General features: G+C 40.6%; 1 protein-coding gene across 4 annotated transcripts in view; it reads left to right on the top strand.

The window, feature by feature from the left end:
• Positions 1-2,731: 2,731 nt before the first annotated feature.
• LOC308297649 (atlastin-2-like) overlaps positions 2,732-20,933 on the top strand; it is a gene marked incomplete at its 5' end in the record, with an annotated part of 37,359 nt that continues 19,157 nt past the window's right edge. For 3 of the 4 annotated variants that reach the window (XM_080741164.1, XM_080741165.1, XM_080741167.1), the window contains 3 exons: positions 2,732-2,804; positions 16,471-16,658; positions 19,995-20,210. In XM_080741164.1, coding sequence (XP_080597290.1) covers positions 2,732-2,804; positions 16,471-16,658; positions 19,995-20,210 — 477 coding nt within the window. Of the gene's footprint in view, positions 2,805-5,397; positions 5,471-16,470; positions 16,659-19,994; positions 20,211-20,933 lie in introns of those variants that run through there. The other variant, XM_080741166.1, reaches the window with a different exon arrangement.

Genomic DNA, 20,933 nt, shown 5'->3' on the forward strand with positions numbered 1-20,933 from the left:
AGTTGAATTACATTTAATTGAAAATCTGCATACACATAAAGGTTATGGTTATTGAAAGAAAGAAATGAAACACGCAGAGCAACAAAACAAAACCCTTTTTCTAGGGACTCTGAAATAATAAAACACATCCTACTTCCTTTGTTTTCTTACTTGTTCTTGGGGGCAGGCCAACTTTCCAGCAATTGTCAGGTCACAGGTTCAATCCCCACAAAGGTGACTGGGTTCATCCTGTCAGAGTGACTGAGCCCCCCTCTGTTCTCACATTGCAAGATAGATAGAGCAACTAGATACCAACAACAACAAAAAAAGACAGGCCAACAGAATATGAAATAGAAATATAATACGTTCAAGAAGAGCTACTCCACCACATATACAATCATGTCATGTGTAACAGCAGCTAGTCTTTCCACAACAGCAGCTGAAACGGATCGAAGAGATTTTGATTTGTCATGCCTTGACATGGCATGACATGACATGACAATGATGATGTCATGTCATGTGATGTCACATCATGGGTTGATTGAGAGTAGTATAACACTATAAAGTGATAAGATGAAGGTGAGCTTATCTCTTTGATACAGCTATTTAGCAAAGGACAGGTGGCGCCTTTTGTTCCTGTCAGTTTTCATTGTCAATTTTTGGAAGAAACAGGGAGAGTTTCACTGATATAGCAGATACAGTAGATCACAGTTCCCCAAAAAAGTAAATATAGAAAGCCCATGGCTTTTTAAATGTCTGAACCATCACATAGTTTTGAAAGAGGTTCATGGGCAATGCTGACTGAGAATCTCAGACATATTACATAATGTTAGTGCAAATGTTTCTTCATGTTAGCCCCAACCTCACCTTGTCTCTCACTCTCTCTGTGTATTTGATATTGGGAGACATGGACTAATATGAATAGAATAGAATAGAATAGAATAAACAAAATACAGCAAAGCTATCGTGCTGACATAGGCCTACACATGGAGGAGGAAATATCTCATTTCCTCTGCCATTCCTGCATGCCACACATTCTTGGTCAGGGTAGGCAGGCCTACTGAACAGAGCAGACTTTATAAAAGCTTAGGATTTTGCTAATGATGCCTGTGTTGGTGTTTTAGTAAAGGCTGGTACACCATTACTGTGTTTTGGGGGGTCACCAGGTGACAGTAAAGTGACAATTTAAGACATTATAATACCTTAATCTTTTTTTTAAAAAGACCATTGCATCAAAGGTAATCAACATAACATTGGCCAAATTGTCAAATAATAACGGGCAAAAAAAAAGCTGATCTACAGAGTCACATTGTGAGTCGTTGTGAACTTGTAGATCTGCTATTTTCACCATATTTATCTGATGTGGAACTAAAGAATGTTAAGGTAAATTTGTATGGCGCCTATCCAAGGTGCTTTACATAGATTGCACAATGTGTGCATTACATTCACCCATTCACACACACATTCATACACCAATGGCGAAGGAAACCATGCAAGGCACCAACCTGCTCACCAGGAGCAACTAGGAGTTTAGAGTCTTGCTCAAAACTCTTCGACACAAACTCTGGGGGATCCCGGATTCAACCTGGGAACCCATCGGGAACCCTCTGTGTTGTAATGACGGTTTCTCTACCCCTGAGCCAATGCCGCCCCTAAATGTAGCCTAATGCCTCAACTCCTACAAGTGCTTGTCAGGGTGGGCGTTCAAATATGATTCTTTTGTGGAGTCCCCAGCTCAAATATGATTATTTTGGGGGGTCACGGCCTGAAAGGGTTGAGAACCACTGGCCGACATCAATGTTTTGCTACTCAGTGTGGGCAAGGGAATATAGGGGAGGGGGATTAGTCTGGGATCTTTTTTTAATAGGCCTTTTAAGTGTCAAATACGTCATTGCTATTAGAGTGTTTGTCTAGTAACAGGAGTCTCCCTGTCTCTCCAGCTCTTTAGTAAACACTAAACAGACAGTAAAGGCTGGGAACAAGGATAGTCAATCAGGATGAAACACAATTAGGACAACTATAGGCTAGGCCTACACTGCAGCAGGATAAGCAAGAGAAATTGGAAGTTATGAAGTGGAAAAAATGAGCAGACAAATAAAATTGAAGATGATATAAAGGGTTCTCTCTCCTGATTGGTTGACATTTGTAAATTGTGACCCACCTGAAAACATTTTCTTCTGTTTTTGAGCTGGAGAGAGAGAGAGAGAGAGAGAGAGAGAGAGAGAGAGAGAGAGAGAGAGAGAGAGAGATTAAAGAGCTGGATTTGTACTATCTCAGAGAGTCAGAGACATTGATTTTAGAATATAAATTGGGGTCCCAGAGTTAGAAATGCCATTAAATGGAAGTCCGTGGCCTCATGCAAGTGCAACTGGGGGTCCTTGAAATGGTTGAGAATTACTGCTGCTATTTATCTGGCATATCTTTTCAAATGTGGTCCGCGGGCTAGTAATTAGTGTCAATTTGGGAGTCCTTGACATGAAAAAGTTTTAGAACCACTGGCTATAGCTATCAGATAAAATCAGAATATAGGCTACGATCTTTTAGGTTTTTAACAAAATACAGTTCAATTAATTAATTAATTATTCAAACAATCAATCACAAAAACATCTTTCACATGTACATTGCTGATATATTAAATATAGCCTATAATTATGTTATTTCAGAGCAGCCAGGCTATGTGAACTTGTGCCAGGAGGAGGGTAAATAGAAAGTAGCTTTGACGTCAGCCACGTTGAATTTCAGTTACAGCAAGATGGCGGAGGTGAGCGGGCTGAGGAACCGAAATCACTTCGAACCGAAAAGCAAAAGCCGCGTCTTCAAAGAAGGTGAGTTGGACATTTCATTGACTGAAATAATCTGAGTTCTTGTGCTGCGGGAAATTTGGAATTGACTGGAGTCGTCGTAGTTATGTTAGTGGCAAACTGTCGCTATTTCGTTAGCCTATGTTTTTACTAGTGAGACACTCTGCGGTACACAGTGGGCACACCGAAGATAGTGACCTATCAAATCCAGTGACGCTTCTTGTTTACATTTTCAGCAAATCGATGCTTTGCCGTTACACAAATATCCTCCTGATAGTTATTACGAAAGTGGAAAGGGGCTCCCTCTCGCTCTCTATTGTTTGACGAATTTCTACATATTTTCGGCGAATCCGCTGAAAAAAGCGACCCCTGGCGTCACAGAACCCGATGGGTCAAAATGTTCAGTGTAACACACACCGTCAGCTGACTGAACGATTCGTTGTATTTTTCGGGGTTAACAATGTAGCTTCGGCTGCTCTAGCATTTACTTTTGTTTTCACACTTGGTCCGTTGGCCGCTAATGACCCTCCAACTGCCAGCTCACCTCTGTCTCTCTATCCGAACTTTAACCTCTAGGGCCAGGCTCTACTAGATTACAGTAGCGGTTTTCTTGGACCAACGGTCTTCTTGACTTGGCTCCAGTAAAGCCTCTCATCCTGGTAATGACCTGGTTATTTTTATAAACACTATTATTGGTGGTCCCTCCCCTGCTTATCCACTTTAAGGCTATAATTATTTACAAGCCAATTTGGTCCAAAGGGATGCCGCCAAAGCAGCCACTTTTGGGAGATCCCTGTGTGAATTTAAATGTTGGCATAAAATGAAACTAGCCTCCTATTGATCTGTGCACATGATCTTGATGCTGTGAGAGAGAGCACAGGCACAGCCAACTGGATGCTAATTTCTCGTGCTCAAGTGTATGGTGTGTGGTAACTCCTCCTAATCCTAAATGAATGATCAACATGAAGTTCAATTTCAAGTTATCAAAAATAATACCTTGCATCTGTCAAGGTTGAGAAGAAAAGGGGGAAAAAAAAGTTCACACAATTAATCTCTAACCTGCTGTTGCTTGCTTCCCCCTTTAACTTGTATTGGTCAGCCTGGTTTCAGTAAATATTGTCAATTTATGAAGGCTAGTGAAAATATAATCTATAGATCTCAAATACTCACATTTGCACCATAAAATAAGATGTTGCACTTTACTTGTTGTTGTAATCTATTACATGGTTTCATTGCATGCATTCAAAGACGTTTATTAGTGAAGCAATGTGCTGCACAGATCTAAAAGGGAATGGATTAATCATGTGCCTCTATTTTCCAGTTAAGCTGAACTAGAAACATTAAGCTAAAGCTACTCACAATCAGCTTTTTTGTACCATTTCAGTTGCAAACAGGGTAGGAAATGAACCCCAGACATGCTGATAAGCTTTGACAGTGGCTAACTGGGTGGTTGCTAGATTTGGGAATAATTCATAAAGAAACATTTTTGTTTTCATTTATTATGGGCTATTGGACAGCCATTGTGTTCCTTAGCCAATTGAACCCTAGTAGCCCTATTCTGGGGGGGAACATTTGCCAAAATAGCAGATCTAAAAGCTAACAATGAGTTGTAATGCTACGTGATATGAGCTTGTGGATCATCTGTGTTCAGAGGAGTTTTAGTGTAGAGGATGGGAAAAGGAAGGAGCGGACCTAGTATAGAGCCTGGGGATCCTGGTGAACTAAATACTGAATATAGGGGTTTAAGTGGTAAGCATACAATGGTGAATCAATGAAATTAATTCCAGAGCTTAGTTTCTCCTTAGAAAACATTACCTGCAGGATACCCGTCAGCATCTATAAACGTGTTACTTATGTTGTCCATGATTATATTCGAACAAAATTTGATCAGTTAAAGAAACCATGTATTTGTCTTGTGGTAATAATATTGAAGCTGAAGTATGTTTGTTATAAGCAATTTGGAAAACAGCAGTGTTTGGCTAATCTGTAACTCCAGGCTATCATGGAAAAGTTGATAAACAATCTCTTCCAAGTGCATATCGCTGATCATTGAGATATGATCCTGAAGAGTCCTATATCTAAGGTTGCCAGAACTTGCTACTTTCTACTGAGAGAATTGCCGCCGTACTACAGAGAACCTATTCGTTATATTAAATAGTCTCTGTGCACAACTGTTGTCCCAGGTTTTCATAAAGTGGCATACCCGTTCCTTTTCTCATAGCTTCATTTGATTGGCTTTGGCTCAGCAGCAGTTTTGGACAGGAAACGAGGACTGCAGTTTTATGCAGCCGATAGGGGTTTGGGCTGCTCAATTAATTATTATAAATTATTATTTATTAATGTATTTGTATTATATTTTGTCTTTCAATGATTATGAAAACAAGATAATCAAGAAACGATTATTGTGCTGTATTCAGTTTTGCAATGATGCTGTCATGTTGTTTGTTGCGTTATCAATCCAGTACACCCTCTTTCGTTTACAGTAGTTTGTTTTGACCAACACTCTACTAGTCTAAACTCGTTCTCAGTTAGACTGAGATGTTTAGTCCAGCTTGAGCCAAGAAAGAGAGCCTTTCGTCAACAAGAAAGGTAAAACCAATTCAGCTGTTTGGAAACATTCTGGTTTCAATGAGTGGAAAAACAACAAATATTGTGCAATATTTGTTACATGCTGATGTCTGCAGCTCAAGGTAATACGACCAATTTATTTAATCATCTTAAAATTCAAATTAATAATTATCATGATCTCAGTATTGACCACAATAATGGGATTTTTGCCTTAATCTGTGTTTAATTTACCTTGAGATTGGGTTAAAACAAAATTCTCAGTGTCTGTAAGTGATGCTCATTGCTCCCTTGCATCACTCTTACCCTGAATTCAAAACAATGTGCATAATGTTAATTGTCAGAGGGTAAAGGCTAGCTGAAATGGTATGGTTTGACACCATTTGGATTTGGGTCCTGGAGCAAAGCTATGTGCCAGTCTGAATTCTGTTGTTTACAATCCAAATCTCTCATTTTGGATAGTGTAATTCCAAGTGAAAATAAATGTCATATTACAACAACAACGACATTTGAAACAACTGTTGAAATTGAGACTCTTGTCCTTATTTATTAACAACTGATTAAATTATATTTTGTTATTACAGTACATTAACGGGAAAGGGTACTAGTAGTACCATATTGTTTCAAATGTGAACAGAACCCAACCGTACCCATATCTTGACACCACTTTTGTGTCTTGTTTTGTACAGGCCTACTGGCTCTGTCTGTGGTAACAATCACTGTAACACGCACTCACTCTGGCTGTACTTAATTTGCACTTTGTCCTCTGAGCACAGACTAAAATCTCTCTTAGCTTGGCGCAGTTGAAGGTTTGCCCTGCTTGACTTGCATCCAGAGAAGCCGAGTCAAGTTGTCCACTGGTGTGTGTAGCAAGGAATTGTGTGCCTGCATCTCAATAGGCTTGAGTTGCTCCCTAGCGCTCTTTCACAACTTCATTCTCCAGAGTCCTGTGGCTAAGTAAAGTAGCCTTGAAACATACCCATATGATTTGCTTTCAGCTTGAAAATGTGCAATGGAAACCCTTAGATTTTGCATCTTCGTCTGCAACAAAGAGGAGGGGGGAGTAGCAGTAGATACCCAATATCAGAAAAACTGCCGATACGGCTTAAAATGCTGGTTTCAGTATCGGCAAGTCTGTCATTTCGATACCAGATTTACAATGTTTAATTTACAGTCATATTTTGAATGCTACAGTTCATGTTGCACAACTGTTTTATACTTTTACTGTACTATTTACAGTACTACTACTATTTACATTATTATTTTACTAACTTGTAGCTGCACTTCAACACCTATTAATGGATTGATCTGTGGTTATTAATTTCAAGGAGACTGTTGAGAATTAGAAGCATTAGCAGAATTAGCAGAAGATGCCCAGACTACCAGTGTTTTGTCTACCAGTAAGACTCCCTAATCGGGAGATAAGCGACCGTAGGTGGCTTATCTCCACAAATAGGGCAAAAATTTGTTTTTCCAAAATCTTCCTGATCCATGTTGATGACATGAGTGTAGACATGCTGTGTAGTGATATTTGTGATTTTAGGGCAAAAGTGTGACGGACTGACTGACTCACTCACTCACTCACTCACAGACAGCCGGTGGAGGTTTTGGTAGTAAATGCGACCTACGGTCGCAATTAACAAAATGAAAATGTGAAACAAGGAGTCGTCAAGCATACTATGTTTGATGTTTTCCTAAAATAACATGGTACTGACTGAAAGTACTGACGGTTGATGTTTGCTCTTAGCACATTTTAAATAACATATTCACCTACAAAAAACAAATGCACATGGTGATTTATTGTACCAACCAAGTCTCATACAAATGAGTGGAAAATTACCCTTAAAACTGGAACATTACCATATTTAGATGGCTGACTTAACAGTGGTGAACCTGGCCTTCTTCAACAAGGTCTGCCTCAGATATAGTGCATGAGTCTGGGGAGGAGAGAGCTGTTTTGGGATACAGAGCTGAGATGTAGGCTAACTTGCCCAGTCTCTTTCTTGCGCTCCCTCTCTCTCTCTCTCTACTTGGCCTGCATAGTTAAAGATAGACACTGCTTAGAAACAGAACAATGCAAGATTAGATTGGAGCACAGGATCATGTTGTGTACGCTGATGTAGGGCTCTGTGGATTTATTTTATTTTATTTATATCTCATTGATTCAGATTACATTTCTAACCTGTATTAGATCGTAAATGTTCTTTATTAGATTGTATTTAATAATAGTCCAAGAAATAATACGATAGGCTAATATCGTTAACTGAAGCTCTCAACCTTAATTAAGATAACTTGATTTCCACTTCAGGATTTGTAAATCGGTGTAAACAGTGCAATCCTATCATGAGCAGCCTTTGCAGTTTAAAGGCCCCAAACGTTGGAACATGTTGCCCACCCGCGTCAGGCTGGCCCCCACTACCTGTTATTGAAACCTCTTAAAACTAATTTATTTTCCTTGGCTTTTATCACAGTGGCACATAATATCCTAATGATGTAATCCGGTACACCTTCCCTTCTTGAGATTCTAACTCCCTGTTTCTGTGGAAATTTCTAGACCTCCGACTTCCCAGTAACTGACAACATTGACACGTCATCTTGAGTGCAATAAGGTGTTATTCATAACGTGCGTCATAAATAAAATTGGTTTGGATTGCTTATTTGAGCTAATACTACCATTTGAGAAACACATCTTCTCCAGTACATGATGGTCAGGTGTTCCTTTAGTTGTTGACTGAGCTCACTAAGTAAATAAGGTACAACTATAGCTCTGCCTTGCTCAGCAATCAAAGCACTGGGGTTTTTCTAATTTTTATTTTTTGTCTTTTAAATTTTCACCCTAATTTAGTCATTGCCATATCCCCCGTGTAGTCTGTTACTGCCCCTACTGTTGGTCTGGGGACATAAAGAAAAAATATATATCTTATATACTTAATTGACCATGATCCCCCAGCCAGGGGTCTGTACTTTGCTCCACTCCCTCCCTTACAGAATACTAGGGTTCATGTGATTAACTCTATCCACGCTTTGAACGTTCCCGTTCGCCCCATTTTTGACGGCCCGATAATGCCAATTGTACGTTCTTTGGCTCGTTCTTTTGTACCTTGGTTTGATGTCTGTAACCTGTTGAGGTGTCGCGCGGGTGTCTACCGTTGAAACAGCTCCCATAAAAGTACTCTTAAAATCCAACTGGACGTTAACATCAATGGAGTCACAACACTGTTCCATGTGTTTTTCTCTGGATCTATTGCTCTGTAGCGACTCATCAGCCTTGAACAGCCTTGACAAGCAAGAGTCGATCTAAGACCATTTTCACATTAATTCTTGCATGAGGCTGCCCCCTACTGCTGGTAGAGCCACGGCACACTCTTTAAGAGAACATTTCAAAAAAAAAAAGAATACACCTTTGTCTATATCATCGCAAAGGTAAGGTGCTTTTGCTGGCACAAAACCCAATAATAAATAACAACATCTGGCAGAATAAGAGTTAAGTGAAAAAAATAATAATCTTAGATTAAAGTTCTTGCAGTGCCGTACCTGTTGGTGAGGAAAGTTCACAAGCTTAAATGTGCTAAATAATGTGATGAAATAGTTAACAAATAAACCATCATGATGAAATGGCATTTTCAGAGACTACTAGGTTTCATGTTGTTAAACAACCAAATGTCTCCGATAAATGTGGATTCTCCAGCCGCTGATAGCGAAGAGTTTCACCAGCTATCCCGCCAAGTTAATACTGAACTTATATTATTCCCTTGACATAATCGTGTATGTGTGTAAATAACTTGGGCCAGACAACATCTGCTCAGTGCTTCAACAAGATAAGAAATTAAGCATCTAATTTTAGTTCTGCCCCAATTCAGTGCAAGTTGACGGACAGTCTGTCTTGCACTTGATATATCGCACGTGAGTTCAATGAGTATGTATTGTGAAAAACTACTTGTCAATATGTTGGGTGGAGTTTATAGCTAACATACTAGCCTCCCTTCAGTATACTTGAAAGCTTATTGTACACTCTCTCTCACACGCGCACACACACTGCTGCAATACAGAATGCTTGCAGTCCCTGCAGAATGGTGTCTTTGTAATCATGCTACTGTGGCTACAGTGCCACTTCATCATGCTGAGGGTCGCTCTGGCCTTGACGGCAACCTGTGACATGCTGCCACACACTCAGGAAATGTGCAGGCCTAATTTGTGTGCTGAGCAGAATGGTCATGCTGGTTAGTGGGTGCATTTATAGCACAATCGCATTTTCTAGTATATTAAAACCAATCAAATGTAGGTGTATATAAGGTGGCCCACGTGTGATAACCTCCCATAAGTAATGATTGCTTGTATTACTATTTCAAGGTGGTGAATGCTGCCTGATACATACAGCTAAAATGCAAAAAATGCAATATGTTAAGAACTCATGCCTGTTAATCTTAAAGATCGGACCAAGGCGTCCCTAATTGTCACAGGTTTTGACGCTACCATATTTTGGAGAGACCCCTGGTTTGGATATGAGATTCTAATGTCTTGTTTGCTATTTGAGGCTAATGTCAAAAAGTCAAAAGTCGTGAAGCTTAATTTATATTCTGAGCAAAAGTCATAAGTCATGAAGCCTAATTTATGTTCTGAGCAGGCCTGTAGAACGAGTTTAAGACTACCCCAGGTAGCGGCATGTCAATTGACAGACTAGTTTATGGGCTGTTTGTCTGGCTTGCTTTATAATGACAGAGTTGTGAAGGATATGATATATTTCCACCTTACGGGTATATGAGCACTTAACTGTTAAAGCACTTAAAGGTAGGGCTCTGCATGAGTTTGTTGACAACTCTTGGCCTTGTAGTAATTTTCTCAATTTCACCTGCACCGTGACCCCTCAAAAAACCCTAAAGAGTAGGTCTTGAGATTATCTAAAATGGTCCAGCCTAATTTTTGTGCAGTTGTGCTTGTGCATGACATCATAGAATGGAGTGTCAATATACTGTTCAGGCACTCACCAACCCAGCAGTCCAGTCCCACTGAGCTGTGGTTACGACAGGTGGTGTTTTGTTTGTGTGTCATCCTGATATCTGTCCAGTATCACAGCACAGCACCCTTTGGCCCTAGGCCGGTTAGAACTGGCAGAGAGGAAAATGACCACAGCAGACGGCGTCCTACTCTGCATGAGCTTTACTGCGTCTTGTCACCAGAATGGACAGCATGCGGACCAAAACACCGACTTTGTAAACATGGGGCTCAGTGAACCAAAAAAAAAAAAAGTCTGAGACATTTTGCCATCCATTTAATACCCATCAGTGATTTTAAGGACACAACCAGGTGCTGGGTTGTTGACCCCTATGTTCTCTTTCACATGGCTTACTTGGCCTTTGACCGGTGGAATGGGAAACTATTGCACCTCCGGTTATGGAATAATCGTTCTACCCTGAGTACTTTCAGTCTGACAGCAGTAGTATGATGATGGCATATTGACATCCCCTTCCCTACCATGAATATCATAATGTACTGTTTAGTCCATTGATCTCAGGATACACATACTTTCAGCGGCTCAATGAGTAGGGTGTAATTCTTGTCCTACCTGTTAAGTGGATGGATGCCCTGTGACTGTTGTAGTATATGCCCAGAGGCTTGCTGTTTTATTATATGGTGCACATGCATTTTAGGGCAGTGTTTTTCAAACCGTGTGTCGTGGCACACTGGTGTGCCATCTAAGTTGCTGGGTGTACCATGTAAAACAGAACGAAATCGACCCCCCCAGGATACCATGGTTCCGCGATCGTGGAAATTACCGCAGGCGCAGAATCTGATTTCTCAGCAGTCTGAGGAATACAAGGCATGGTGGAGAAAACAAGCACAATGACTGAGAATTTCATCCCGGCGGTTGTGTGCCTTGCATGTGCTGGATTGTATGAATGGATATAGTTTTGGAGAAGGCGGGTTCTAAAGCGGATGGTGCTGATTTAAGATGGAATGGAAACCGTCAGGCTTTTCACAGCAATTTCAGCACGAGTCATAACACTGCCAGTTTGACAGCAGCGGGCATAATGAAGTGATGTGCCTGACACAGACCGACCTGTGCGCGTGCGTGTGTGTGTGAACCGTTTTCATGATGGTATGTTTTTGTTGTACTACTTACGATGCCTGAACTTAAAGTGATAGTTCACCTATTTTTGACATGAAGCTGTGTGAAATACTTGCCATTAAAATAGTGGTTACAAATGTATTAATCCATTACCAGAGTCCCGTGGTCAGAGTTCTGGTCAGTTTTAGATGAATATAAAGTAGTTCCGGTGATTTGGCAGGGGCTCATGGCCCAATCGTTAAAAATAGATGAATCCACAAAACTAGCTTCATTTGTATTGTTGACCTATTTCTACCAAATAGACCAACTTTCGTTCAACTTTGACCCCTCTGTCACATGGTACTATTTTTTGTGTCCAGTATCACTACGCCGCTGCAACGTATTTCCCCAAAACAAGGTGCTTTGCAGGCAGCTGATCAGAACGAAACCTCGCTCTATATGGTAGAAATATAATAGGCCAACAATACAAATGACGCTAGTTTTGTGGATTAATCTATTTTCAATGATTGGGCCACGCCAAATGGCCCCCACCCCATTGGAACTACTCAATATTCATTAGAAACTGACCAGAACTCTGACCACGGGACTCTGGTAATCAATTAATACATTTTTAACCACTGTTTTAATGGCAAGTATTTCACACAGCTTTATGTCAAAAATAGGTGAACTATCACTTTAAAGGAGGACTTTGCCACTTTTCAACTAGTGTCCGACCGATAGACTTTTTTTTGAACCGATACGATACGATACAAGAGAGGGGGGCCCATCACCGATACCGATACGATACCGATATAAAATATTTTTGAAAAAAAAAAGTTTTTGAGAAAAAAAGTTTCTCTCGCATAAATCTGGCAACACTCTTCTTTCCACTGTCCACACAGTGTTTTGTTTTATATACCAGTTTGCTTGTTTCTCTCCCATAAGTCTGGCAACACGCTTCCTTCCTCCTCTCTCCACTGTCCACAGTTTGGCTAATGGCTAATGCTAGCTCCGGTAGAACTGGTCGTTTAAACTCTATAAAGGGAATTAAAAATGCTATCCTTAGATCGCCAACAAGTGCTGTCCCTATACTCCCATGGACATTGTTTGGAATTATCTTTGTTGTTCTTCAGCAACGTGAGACGTTACGTGAGTTATCACGCACACACACACACACACACACACACACACACACACACACACACACACACACACACACACACACACACACACACACACACACACACACACACACACACACACACTCCACTGGCCTGGTATATTTCATTACACTACCATTCACCAGTCCACAGACTCCACACAGCTCCCAGGCACTGCGGCCAGTTTTATTTATTGCGACCGTAGGTCGCACTTTACTATCAAAACCACCACAAAGTGTAAGTCAGTCCCTCCGTCTGTCTGTCACACCTCACACGTCACACTTTTTCCCTGCTTATATCTCCGCAACCGTTGCCCCGATCCATGCCAAATTTTGCACACACGTTCCTTGGCTGCCAAACTACAACCTCCAAGGACCCCCGGAGCTCCAGGGACCCCCAGGTCCCTGGGGGACCCCCAGATGTAAAAAATGACCAAATGCGCAAACATGACCAAATGACCACCCCAACGGGGCTGCTCACGGGGAATTCCCGGGGACCACCGACTCCTGGTGCTCCAGAACGGATGCAAAAGTGGTGGCGCCCCCAGTGGAGGACCCCCTACACTGCAGCTCACATAAAATGCCGTAACTCCGGCTAGGAGCGACCGGGACAGCCGGGGCCGGTACCTATTCGTCCGCCTTGCCGGCGCGGAGACCCCACCCCTCATTTCTCACATGGCCCTCTTCTAGCGCCACCATGAGGCCGATTCTTGCAAAACACATTTTTGGACACTGCTCCTACAATTTTCGCCCTAAAATCACGCAAATCGGTACACAGTATGTCTACACTCATCCCATCAACATGAATCTGTCCCATATAGCGCCACCTCCAGGCCGATTTTTAAAAACACATTTTTGGACACTGCTCCTACAGATTTTGCCCTAAAATCACAAAAATCACTACACAGTATGTCTACACTCATGTCATCAACATGGATCAGGAAGATTTTGGCAAAACACATTTTTGCTCTATTTGTGGAGATAAGTGACCTACGGTCGCTTATCTCCCGATTAGGGAGCCTTACTGGTTTATATATTATTTATATTTTCTAAATGTTAATGTTTTAACTTTAATTCATTCATTCACTCATGAATTCATTTATATATTTGCCTTATAGTTATTTACCAGCATTACTATGTATTTATTATCATAGCAGTAACTAATTATTCCTTTAGCACTGTGGAAAGCAATACCCCAAAATGGCCTCAAGTGGGCATCCAAGAACTGACAAGAGCTGATGGTTGAGTTCAGAACTTCAGTCATATTAAAGACATGTTTATTAACAGACTGAAAAATAGAATAGCACTGTATAATACGGCTTTGATCGGATGCACCGATCCGATCGGATCGGTGAATTTACCTTTTGATCTAAACCACCGATTATCGCCGATCACGCTTTGATCGGCCCGATCTGATCCATTGCCGATTGATCGGTAACATCTCTATTTATAACCAGTAACATGGTCTCAGTGAATAGGTTCCACAACACATTGTTTTAGAATGTAATTACAATGAAATGTATATTTCATAAAGGAGTTTTACTTGATTATTAAAACAATCTATTTTCAGTATAACTGGTAATTTTAGGTTTTGTCCGCAGAATATTAACTTTTCGCTCCAGAGTGAAAGTTTTGTTAAAAGGATCCCAGGCTAATACAACAAATATGCCTTAATACATAATTGTCCTCTATAACTACAATGTAAAATTAAAAACACCTTAAATATTTTATTTCTTCTAGAAATAGCTAATCTTTCACTCAATAGGGGAAATGCCCGTTGCAAGTTGATGATGTCATAAAACTATGTGTGGTCTGTCCCTATGGAATGTATGGCATGAATGTGCAAAAAAAAGAAACCCACACACGCATTGGAAATATTGATTTCATGCTCATATTATTAACCATAGGAAGTATTAAGTTTGTTTTTATTTTCACATGCATGCCATAAATTCCATAGGGATAGATCACACATGGTTTTATGACATCATCAACTTGCAACGGGCATTTCGCATATTGAGTGAAAGATTAGCTATTTCTAGAAGAAATTTTATATTTAAGGTGTTTTTAATTTTACATTGTAGTTATAGAGGACAATTATAATGTATTAAGGCATATTTGTCATATTAGCAAGGGATCCTTTTAAGTGTATATGAACTAAGGGAGAATTACAAAGCTTTCTCTGCTGAGCAATCCATATTGGGTTTATTACCAAAGAAGTTTTACTCAAGGAAGAAAGATTAATCTGTCAGTCAGACTCCTCCATTCATTGCATGAGTTTATATTTATATATTTGTAGCTTGTAGGCCAAATGTACTATTTTGTAAAGGTTTTATTATTGCATCTTCTGCACATGAGAGTAAATATCTTATTCTGGTTCCTCATACATTGTAGCAGCAATAAAAAAAGTTGTAATAAAAACTCACACCTGCTGGCTTTATTCTTGGGGTCGGCATCAAAATGCTTACCTCCTTCCTGGGAAGGTAAATCCGAATACAGTCTTAAAATTTTAATGTTGTGATGTTGCAACATAGAGTATTGACAATTTCCATGTTGATAAATATGTGCTGGTAGCCTAACTCAGCCTGAATTGACATTTCGTTTCACTCCATTATTCAGTCTGAACTCACTTCCACCGAAGGCGATTGCAGGGATGGGCGTTGCCAAAAAAAAGGCAGTCTTCAGCGATTGGTTCAGTGTGGCTGGCTAGTGGCTAGCCTGTTGCTTGCTAGTGCTACTTGCTAACCAAAGAAACAGTCAGAATAGGAGCACTACGAACTAGTTATCAAACACAACATAACATGCCTGCTACTGGTGTTTCATAGCGAGATCGATACGATCGCATTTTACCGCAATTTACCGCATTTTATCACGACGCGATGCGCGGTGCTGGTGTACTTGGAAACACACATGAGTTCTGGGAAACCCCCACCCACGCTGATCACAAGACGCTGATTCACGACGCTGATTCGCCGATCGGATTTTCAACCGAGGCAGGCCTCTTATGAGAGCGATGCTAGACCTGAATCGCCAAAACAAAAAATTTAAAGGGGTGTGGCTAGCGATTAAGGGTCTGGAACTAGGCTAATGTGCTGGTGATTACGTGTCAACAATTTCAAATGTATCATGAGGATACTTGAGCATGGTTTAAGCTAAACATATGCCTCTTTCACCTGGCCATGTATTAGAGATGTGCCGATTGATCGGTGAGTGATCGCGATCGGCCGATAATGCCTCTATTGGCTTTGATCGGTATCGGCTTTGCCGATCTACAAGCTAGATCATCTATTTTCACATACTAAAGGACCTCAGCCTGCAATCTCCTAATGTTTATACTTAATATACAATGTCAATGTTTTGTAAGAAGAATCATTAAATATATAAATGCTGCTACAGTAACACAATAAATAGAAGAATTTATGGATTTGACGCTGTGATCGGGAATATCGGTATCGGCAGATACTGATTCCAGTTGATCGGTGATCGGTATCGGCCCCAAAAATCACAATCGGAGCATCTCTATGACACTGTTCTTCAGACTTGGGTACAGTAATTGGCTTTCACAGAAAGCAACGAAAAACTACAGTGTGTGAAATGTGAAACATTATCCCTTTTAACGTCCTCTGTTCCCATCCCTTTCTCTGCCCCTTTGGGATTTCCATTCAGGGCTATTTCAGAATCTGACCTAGATGGGTAACAACATGTAGCCTAGTGCAGAATGTTGTTGGTTTTGGAATCACTCCCAACAACATGATGACCCAACTAATTCCACACTGCTGCACAGTTTCTCATTTTTAACACAATAAACCATCTTTTACTATTAGGTCATATAAGTCCCTTCTCGCTCTTTGATACCATGCACTATATTCCCTTTATCATTGTCATCTTATCCCTCTCACTGCACGTGTTGTTTCTCCCGGCAGGTGTGAGCGGGGTGGAAGATGTCCCCGTTTCCCGGCGTAAGCAGAGGGCTCCGCTGGCACGGCCTGAGGACAGCCTGGATGGGGATGAGAGCCGCAATCACAAACGGTTGCTCCTCACACTGGACTCTGATTCGGGCACAGACGCGGGGCTAACCCCCTCACCAGATGAGGAGGTCCGGGAGGAAGAGGTGATTATTACTATGGATAGATTGGATACTGCTCTTTTCTTACCAACCCCTAACATGTGTTCTCTGTAGGGATGTCCCGATCGCGTTTTTTTGCTCCCGATCCCATATTAGTTATTGGGACCTCCCCAACCAACTTTATCAAAAGGAATTAAGAGAGTGCATATTGTATTGTATTGTTTTTGCCACTGGCTGGAAAAGCCAGTGAGCCTACTCAGAAACCAAACTTTTGATTGGCTGCAGAATGAGCATGTGACCTTATCTACGGAACAGAAATCGATAGGTCACCACATTCGGCGCAACACTAGTGCACATACTGTGTATGTGTGTCTCCCAGTCTCCAGCTTTTTAACACATTTTAGGAAAATACATTTTCAGGTGTGTTGCCAATTTTCGGTCAGTCAGTAAATGGAAGTGGAAGTCAATCAGGAAGTGTTCTAATTTTTCATGACTTCCAATTTCAATTGTTTAATCTGTATCCAGTGTGAGTTCTCTCTCCTGATTGGATAAAATTGGTATTCTGTCCTGCTAATGCATTTTATATTTAATAAAGATCTGGAGAGACAAGGAGAACTCCTGTTACTGAACAAAACACACTACAGCAGTAAACACGTCAGAATATAGGGCCATTTTATTTATTCAAATCATTCTTGTTGAGTTTTTTTATGAGCAGCTGAACTGTTTCTAATGGGAGGTTGGAATGAGAACATTCCAAAGCCTCCGTTCCTTTGTAGGAACTTCACAAATGTAGAGAATGGAAAGAATGTCTTTAAAGTGTTTTTGCTGTGCTTCCTGTTAAAGTATATGTTCCTTTTTCTCTGAGATTTGTCTAAAGCCCCTTTAGGTTTCTTATCTCACAGTCCAAAGCACACGCCGTGCTAAAGTCTCACAGTGTATGGGTGCTGTAAGTCAAACGAAAAAGAAACTATTAAAAGGATCCCTGGCTAATATGACAAATATGCCTTAATACATTATAATTGTCCTCTATAACTACAATGTAAAATCAAAAACACCTTAAATATTTTATTTCTTCTAGAAATGGCTAATCTTTCACTCAATAGGGGAAATGCCTGTCGCATGTTGATGTCATAAATGTCATGTGTCATTTTTATGGCATGCATGTGCAAAAAAACAACACACAAACAAATTTGAAATATTGATTTGATGCTCATATTAACCATTGGAAGTATTACTTTTGTTTTTATTTTCACATGCATGCCATTATGACATCAACTTGCGACAGGCATTTCCCCTATTGAGTGAAAGATTTGCTATTTCTAGAAGAAATAAAATAATTAAGGTGTTTTCCCAGAGTAAATACATAAATAATCCAGCTCCTGCCAGCAAAATCAGCGTTTTCCTTATAGTCCAGGGGAGTTTTCTCCGCAAAAAATATCTAAAAAATTCCCTTTAATAATAATACATTTTATTTATAAGGTGCCTTAGTTTCAAGGCATTCAACGTTGCCGTACAACAATTTAAAACTTCCTTAACAACCCTCTAAGGCCCGCATTAAGAAATACTTGAAATAAAAAATTGAAAAAAATCAGATGGTGTTGTAGGAGTCCTATTAAGAGGAAAATGTAATGTTTTTTTCAAAAAAATGTTTTTGTAAGATTTTATAGCCATAAATCAAAAATCATAAATCATGCTCTAATTTACATATGGGGGATATTTTTCACAATAATAACATATGTACATGTTCTACACATTCTAATGATCACCAAAAAAAATTGTACAGGCATTTTACTTATGTTTTTGTGAGGTATAGCTTCCATGAAAAAGTGAGATGTTGTTCTTCAAAACTCTGGAATTTCAGCGGGTGTGGCGGGTGTGAATGTCAGCCCCTGTGGGGGGTATTTATATGCAAATATTGTGGCCAATGGCATTGTAATACTAAACAATAGAATCCAATGGTGGTGTTTAGGTGGTAGGGGGAGCTAAAATAAAATGATTTAAACCTTTCTTTGGATAAAATACAAACGTTGTAATATTACAACCGTGGGCCTTAGAGGGTTTTAACAGACAGAGTGTTTGGTATTGAACATAATGGTTGGATCCTCTGTTTTTGGAGCTGTGTGGAACACAAGCTCCCTATACGTGGCCGTGTGTGTGGGTCTGTCTGTCTGTCTCCGTGTCTCCGTGTCTGTCTGTCTGTAGCCTGCAGTAACCTTTTCTGACCACACATGTTAAGGGAGGGGCGCTGTTGCACACACACACACACACACACACACACACACACACACACACACACACACATAGCTCCACTTCGAACAGAGGTTCTATTTTTGTCATTAGGTCGAACACCCTTTGGATCGACCACCAAACTCTAACCCAAGCCCTAATCCTAACCTCAGTAAAACTATGCCTAACTCTAACCCTAACCCTAAACCTAACCTCAGTAACCGCGACGCGGGTCATTATCTAACTTGCCGATGCTCGCTGGTGATTATCTAACCTGCCGACGCTGTTCGACCCAGTGGGAGTTCGACCTATGGGGCAGTCACCGTTTTTGTTTGAGTGCTATCATGGCTGAATGGGACTCTTACACTAAGTTGTTTTATCTCACAACCACATTCTCTACCATTTTAAGACATATCGCAGTCAACAGATTGAGTACTCTGTAATGTACTGTTGGATTAACTGTTATTAGTATTTGTAAATTCCTCTTCCCAAACGCCTCTCTTTACAATGCATGCATTTAAAGGTGTTAGTGTTAAATTGCTCACAATAATTGTTGCTATACAGTGTTTGTTCAGTAACCGGCGTCTCTCCAGCTCCTGTAAAAACATACAGGTTAGGTTAGGATACAACTTTTATCCTATCAGGAGAAAGAACTACAGGATAGTGGATAAACAAGTTAACATGAGCAGACAACATTGGAATTGGAGCACTATAAAATTTAAGCTGCTGATAAACGGGTTATTCCTGATTGGGTGAAATTGGTGACCCATTAGAAAATGAAAGCAACCCTTGTTACTGAAAAAACACTACAGCATGCAACTATCACTAACGGAATATAGAGCTATAACTTGACCAAACCTTAATTGCCTTTTTGATGGCCTTTATTCTTACACAAGTCTCCACAAGAGGACTAGAATGACACAAGTATCAAGTGAATGCATTTAATGTAATGCTTTTTCAGAGGTGCAAACATGACACACATGCATCTCCTTGTATGGGCCGTTCTGTCCATGATGTCAGTTTCTTTATATGCTAATTTTGTCTGACACACACAGTGAAACGTAGGAGCTGTTAGCAAAAAAAGGCTATGATTTAGAACGCTGCTATATCAAAAACCAGGCTAAGCCTTATTTTTCAAAACTGTGTTTGCCTCAGATGAAGGTGGAAGAGGAGCCCAAGGCTGGGCCTATCCAGATCGTACTGGCCGATGAAGATGAGCATAACTTTGAGCTGGACACGGCAGCGCTGGAGAAGATCCTGCTCCAGGACCATGTGAAGGACCTCAACGTGGTGGTGGTGTCTGTGGCCGGAGCCTTCCGCAAGGGCAAGTCCTTCCTGCTGGACTTCATGCTGCGCTACATGCACAACCAGGTCAGACAATTGAAGCACACCCAGTAATAACATAAAATAGGAGTCTTCAACAGAGGGTCTCTGGAACCCCTATGTCCTATGAGGTCATCGGAGTTACCAAATCTTTGTCTCAACCCTACCGTTTTTGAAGAGAACTTCAGCCAAAGTCCCTCCTTCATAGCTTTCTTGCAAGAAATGGGAACGCTAATTACTATGGGCGCAAATCTTTGGAACACAAGGACCATTATGTTTTAAGTGGATGAGTGCAGATCTTGTTGATTGTGAAAACGACCTTTCCAAAGATCATCAAAGTGTTTTTTTGTCTTTGAAGTGAAATATTTGTGTGGCAAGCTGTTTAATGGAAATAATGCTTGTGGAAAAAATTATAATTTGGCCAGGAAATATAACTACTAGAGAGGTGCATGTGATCACTGAAGTGCATGCTTGTGTAATGTGTATCCCCCTGGCCAGGTGTCCAGTCTATGATGTGTGAGTCCATATGTGGGCATGGTTTCAGCCTGATCCCACCAAATATTTCCAAAACAATTCTTCATTGATCGGTCCAGTAGTTTGCAGGATTAGCCATACCCCCCCCCTTGCCCTCAGCCTAGTGGAGATAATTAGGGTTAGACAACCTTAGGCACGTGTGCCGTTTTAAAATAAAATCTTTTAAGACGGAAATTAGCCCTGAACATAATCCTTCCTCCTATTCACTTTTGTTTACACCTCTGAGCCTGTTGCCTA

Source organism: Nannobrachium achirus, assembly GCF_963921795.1.
Source record: "Nannobrachium achirus genome assembly, chromosome: 13".
Taxonomy (NCBI): domain Eukaryota; kingdom Metazoa; phylum Chordata; class Actinopteri; order Myctophiformes; family Myctophidae; genus Nannobrachium; species Nannobrachium achirus.